At 51.2% G+C, this 6,000-nt stretch overlaps 1 protein-coding gene across 1 annotated transcript in view; it reads right to left on the minus strand.

The window, feature by feature from the left end:
• The window catches only part of SOCS7 (suppressor of cytokine signaling 7), a 46,900-nt gene extending 41,649 nt beyond the window's left edge, over positions 1 to 5,251 (minus strand). Inside the window, exon 1 of the mRNA XM_044002800.1 lies at positions 3,956 to 5,251. Within this exon, the coding sequence (XP_043858735.1) occupies positions 3,956 to 5,025 (1,070 nt within the window). The 5' untranslated portion in view covers positions 5,026 to 5,251. The remainder of the gene's footprint in view (positions 1 to 3,955) is intronic.
• Positions 5,252 to 6,000: the final 749 nt, after the last annotated feature.

A 6,000-nucleotide genomic window follows, 5' to 3' on the forward strand; every position in this document is an offset into this window, starting at 1 on the left:
CCCTTATTAAGTAATGAGTACAAAGATAGTCAGCATGTGCCATTTCTAAAAAGCCATAACTCAATGTTGTTCATGTACTGAAGGTACAAAAATCCTGTGATTCATTTTCAATTCTAATACAAAGGTCTCTGTTCAGCAAGATCAGACTCAAAAATTACTCTCATAAGGCACCCAATGATGGGACTTTCAAGGGAAATCAAATAGGAAGGGTCAAAGATTTAGTCTTAGAGTAAGGGTGTATCATTTCTGGGTGTGAAAAGACTTAAGACTTGTAGACATCCATGGAGAGAACTTCCTGAAGCCATGCATCAAGTTTTAATAGGGGATGATAACCATAATGGGGTGACAGAAAACAACTTTAGCATCAACAGGATGACAGAACCCAAATGACAAGCTTTGCAGGTGAAGAGTCAACATTTGGAATGTCATGATGGAGTTCAGAAATAGAACCCCTAGACAATGACTACTGCAAGGAAACACAAAGGTTTCGTAAATTTGTCAGTCTCTTCATGACAGAAGGGCCCCAAACAAATTGGTATAAAGACAGATTAGCATCTCTTCCTCAAACACACATAAAAAGAAAAATATCATAATTATGCTGTTTCTACCCACCCTCCACCTCAATTCCATGATTATGGAGACTGTCAAAAATGGCACCAACTAGTTCCTAAATGAATTCTGCCTAGAAGAATGCACAAGAATACACAGCACCAAATTCCAAATATGCATGTTATCTGGAAGGTAATTTAGAAGGTCCAGAAAAGGGCATGACCAGGCTAACAGGGTATTAAATGCCACTCTTGTCCTTCCAAATCCAAAGTGTGACCATTTGAACACATTTAAAATGGATTAGGGGGGCAGCTAGGTGTCACAGTGGATGGAGCACTGGCCCTGGAGTCAGGAGTACCTGAGTTCAAATCTGGCCTCAGACACTTAACACTTGCTAGCTGTGTGACCCTGGGCAAGTCACTTAACCCCAATTGCCTCACTAAAAAAATTTTTTTTTAAATAGATTAGGATATTTCTCTGGCTTTTCTGAAACAATGTTCTATCCAGACTTAAGCCATATGTGGTAGCTTTGCTGTTGCATTCCAATATTTGTATCACAAATCCAAGCCTGATTCTATGGGATGCAATTTAATGAGCTAGAGGGGTCCATTTCTTTCTTCAATTGAACTGTGTTCACTAAGCAGACTCTCATCCTAAACACAAAGATCTCAGAATGCAAGGGGGGGGGTGTAAAACCATGCAGCAGTTTTGAAGGCATTTTAAAATGAACTAAAGTTGTTGCTTAGTGCCAGGATATTAAAAGAAATGCTAAGCCAGGTGAAATGGCTTTTGGTAGCTGCATTAGAGTCAATTACTATAAGAGAAGTGAGAAGGGAGGGGGTGGAGAGAATGGGGAATGAAGAGATACTACTAGCAAACATACCCAGAGGTTAGTAGAAAGCCAAACTATGCTGCAATGAAAGCAAAGGCCTGTAATTAACTACAGCCATCAAATTGGGAAATAAAGCATCTACCCTTTAGCTAGAGGTTCGTGTCTCATCTCTACCAGGTCCCACTGATTCAAAGAACCATAACCCTTACTTATTCCCCTTCCCCTAGCAAAGCTGTATTGAGAGTTGGGCTAATAACATCTATAGAAATCAAAGCTACCAGGAACAGACTTTTAACAAGTCTCTCACAGCTGTGAGGCTGCCAGCAAGACTGGCACATCATAAGCTATGGGAAATATGACAAGCAGCACCACAGCCAAGCACTTAAAAAGGACTTAACTTCTCCTGCTATCATATCCTTAGCTTTTCTTCCAAACAGCACAAGATGTTGGGGCTGAGATTAGTCTCTCATTTTAGAGATGGTAAATGGGACACACAAAGGAGATAGGAACTTGCCCAAGGTTACCAACTGATGTTGGAATTCAAACAAGCAATCTAAACCCAGACAACCAATTCAGTACTTCCACCAAATAGCCACTGCATAACATTGGACATGTTCACATTCAACAACTACCTTGCTACCTTTGTCAGAAAGTCCCTGAACCAAAAACCATAATTCTCTGGTATCCTGATCTAAGCCTCTTTGCTGAGCAATTTGCTATGTAGCAAAAATTTTCATTATGCTCCCTGTGAGAGCTGGAGCCAGAACACCCAAAGGTCATTAAATTCTGCTACCAAAGGCAAAAGCCATGTAACAACAGATGCATTTTCTACTCCCAAATCTGTTGGGTGTAGCAACTAATTTCACGCCACACCTCATATTTGGAGATTCTGGAATCATAGACCCAAGTCCTGTTCAATAAAGAGCAAAAGCAATACATAAACCACAAGAACATTAGCAAACTATCTTATGTCATTACACTTGGCTTGACTCTCCCTCCAACCCTTACCGTTGATGAAAATTTAATTTTCACTAGTAAGTAGAGCTCCAAGTGTGTAACCCACCGCAAAAAGCTGTTTCAGCAACCACACTTCAAGACCTCATCTCCCATCATTAATCCATTAAAGATACTTAAGGGGCAAACATTCACCCAACTAAAGGGGGAAAATGCACTGATAGCTCTTTTAGAAACAAGTATGACCTGATCTCCAGGGGGAACTGATAGCAAGACTGTTCAAAAGTAGCAGCAAAATCCAATCAACCTTACACTCATCTCCTTCTAGAAAAAATGAACTTCACCAAAATGAGGTCAATACCAAATGCTTATACAGTGTTTCCTGCTCAAACCACCAACTACTGACTCAACCCTACCTTCTTCACTTCCAGGCACTACCATTATGTCCCTGGCTTATTCCAGTACAATAGAGACTTCCTCAGGAATGTCACACATAAGCTAAATAAACCCGTAAAAACAAAACAAAAACCCACCCAAGAAGTGAAAACTTAATAGTCCCCATAAAAGAAGTTGTGATGCCACTAGACAGAAACCAGTTATCCAAGTCTTCTAAATAAGCACTATAGTACTAATGTTAAGTCAGCCATATCTTTAAAAGAAAATTCCACCTCCATTAAGAAATTAAGGAAATTAAAGTCCTTTTCTAAACCAGAATTTTCATCAACTAGCCCACAATTAGATGGCTATGCATGGATCCCTTAGAGTATACTCTGGAAACTTGAGCAAATTTTCAAAACTAAAGTTCTGGCCTAGTTTCAAGAGGATTCAAACCACCCTGGCCTAGTGACCCTAACTACTGGCCAAGCAAGTGAACTCTAGACTGCACTAGGAAACACCTCTGAAGAAATAGGAAAAATATCCAAATGCCAATCCCAAAAGAAACTACTCATGAAATTAGAGGGGAAGGACAGAGGGCACTATACAGAAACTTAAGACCAAGAAGACCTGGGTTCAAGAGACCTGCACCCAGGATTTACTGGAGACTTTAGAGCCTACTCCTACTACTAATCAGTTACTGTAATTTACTAACGGTACTGGAAGGGTAATAGAAGTTGTCATTGCTCCAGTCTTATTCATTTCAACCTGATCCCTGCAATCTCAAGAAAAAACTATTAGGGAAAGGAGGAAAGAATCAGAAAAGAGAGAAGGGGAAAAGAAAGGGAACAAGGGGAAGAATGAGGAAAGAAGTTGGGAAGGGAAAAGAGAGGGGAAGAAAGGGGGAAAGGAGGAAGAGGATGAAAGAAAAGGGGGAGAGGGGAAAGACCAGGAAGAGAGAGAAGAGGGGATAGAGAGGAGGGAAAGGGGAGAGAGGGGAGGGAAGGGGGAGAGAGGAGAGGGAAAGGGGAGAGAGGAGGGAAAGAGAGAGGAGTTAGGAAGGGAGAAAAGGAGGGAAGAGTGGGGATAGAGGGGAGACAGAGGGAGGGAGAGAAGAGAAGGGGGAAGATAGGGGAGAAAGGAGAGAAAAGGGTTAGGGTGAGAGGGGAAGAGGAGGGCAGGCGGAAGTAAAGGAGAAGAGTGGGAACTGACAACCAACGCCCCCCACCACGCCAGCAGGCTCACCTCCCCGCCTCTGGCTCCCTGGCCCTGGGGCCTCCCACGTCGGTCAGACTCACGGAGGAGGCAGCCAGCTCCCCCGGAGGCCTCTTGCCGGTCGCATCCCCGCTGGCCGAGGCCCCGTTACAACTCTTCGTGCGGAAGAGGCGACTGAGGCGGATTCTGAGCGAGCCCTTGCGGGAGGTGCCCAGGGGCGGCCGGAGGGGCGCCGAGGGCTGCTGCTGCGGGGGCGGCGGGGGCTCCCCTCTAGAGGGCCGCCCCGGGGGCACCAGGTCTTGCAGCGGGAAGGGCGCGGGCGGTAGCTCGGGGGCCAGGGCCTGCAGGGACGCGGATCGGCCGCCGCCTCCTCCTCCTCCGCCCGCCCCCCGGCCCGGGCTGCTGAGCTCCTCCTCCGAGCAGCTGTTGGTCTCCAGGCTCTCGGCCTCCGACTCCAGCGCCTCCAGCACCAGCAGCGCATCGCTAGTCTCCGTGGGGTCCTCGCCAGCCTGTGGGGCCGCGGCGGGCGGTGGGGGCTGCGGCGCGGGCAGCTGCGGGGCGCACGGGCAGTTGCCCCCGGCCGGCCCCGGGCCCTTGCCCGCCGGCCCCAGCCCCAGCGCTGCCAGGTGGGCCTCCAGCCCCGCGGCCGCCGCCGCCGGGCCCCAGCCCCGCTCCAACCCCAGCCCCAGCCCCAGGCCCAACCCCAGTCCCGGCGGCAGGGCCTTGGGGTCCAGGGTGCAACGGTGCCGGGGGCACAGCAGCTCCGAGGGCCCCGGCCCAGGTCCCGCCGCCGCTGCCTCCTCCTCCTCGGGCGGCCGCCCTACGTTGCGGAACACCATCAGCTGCGGCGGCCGGGAATTCCGGGGCCCCGGCCTCGGCAAGAAGGGCGGCGGCGGCGGCGGGACCGGGCTCTGGGCCGGAGGCAGCGGCTGGGGTCCATGGCCCGGGGCCGTTGGCGGCAGCGGCAGCGGCGGCGGAGCCGGCTCCGAGGCCGCTTCTCCGTAGCCCAGCAGGCGGCTCAGGACGCGATACGAGGCCGCCGCTGCCGCCGCCGCCGCCGCCGCCGCCGCCTCGCCGTCCCGGAGCTCGGCCCCCTGCATCAGGGAAGGCGGGAGCGAGGCGCGGAGCGACGGACCGCTGGGGACTAGGCTGGGCCCCGCCGGAGCCCCGCCCGCCGCGGCCCCGGTAGCGGGAGCGACAGCGCCGACGGCCGCTGCGGCCTCCGCTTCATCGAGCGCGGCGGCGGCGACGGAGGAGGAGGCGGGGGCGGAGAAGAAGGAGGAGGAGGCAGCAAGAGGGAGGGAGGGGGCGGGGGCTCGAAGGAAGGGGGAAACACAGGCCGGGCAGCCCGGCGCGAGCCCAGCCGCGCGCCGCCGCCGTAAGCTTCCCCCGCCCCGGCCCTGAAGTCACTTCCGTGAGGCGCCGGGCCAAGCCACGCCCTCCTCCCCTGCACGCCTAGATGCAACTTCCTCTTTTGCAGGGGCTGTGGCAGGGTCAGAATTCGGGACACATGCTTGTGAAGGGGCTCGCGCCCAGGCATCTGCCTCGCACCTGACATCGCTTTCCCCTCTTTCCACCTTCCACTCCTCCTCTAGACTAAGAACCCCATGCTTCTTCATTGGAAGCCAGCGTGCTTCATCTTTTTCCAGCATTCTCATTCTCTTAATTCTCTATCTCTCCTCTCTCTCCTCTCCCCTTCCTTCTCTTTCCTTTTCTTCTCTCTCCTCTCCTTTCTCATTCTTCCCGCTCCTTTCTCTTCCCCTCCTCTTTCTTCCCCCTCTTTCTTCTTTCCATTCCCACTCTTCCCTTTTCACTTTATCTCTTTCCTATCCTCTCTCTACGTTCTCTCCTTTCCCAACTTTCTCCTCTTTCTTTCCCTCTCCCTTCCTTTCTCTTCTCTCTCCACGTTCCAGCCTCCTTCCCCTCAGCCCTGGGAATTTGAACTTTCTACTCCCCCACACAAAAAAAGGAGAAGACTGGTAAAGTCAAAGAAACAGTCAGAAGTGGTATTCTTACGCCTAACTTGGCCGGGTCTGTAGAGCTGCCTCCAGAGCCTTCTGACTGCATCACAGTGC

Source organism: Dromiciops gliroides, chromosome 4 (genome assembly GCF_019393635.1).
Source record: "Dromiciops gliroides isolate mDroGli1 chromosome 4, mDroGli1.pri, whole genome shotgun sequence".
In the NCBI taxonomy this organism is placed as follows: domain Eukaryota; kingdom Metazoa; phylum Chordata; class Mammalia; order Microbiotheria; family Microbiotheriidae; genus Dromiciops; species Dromiciops gliroides.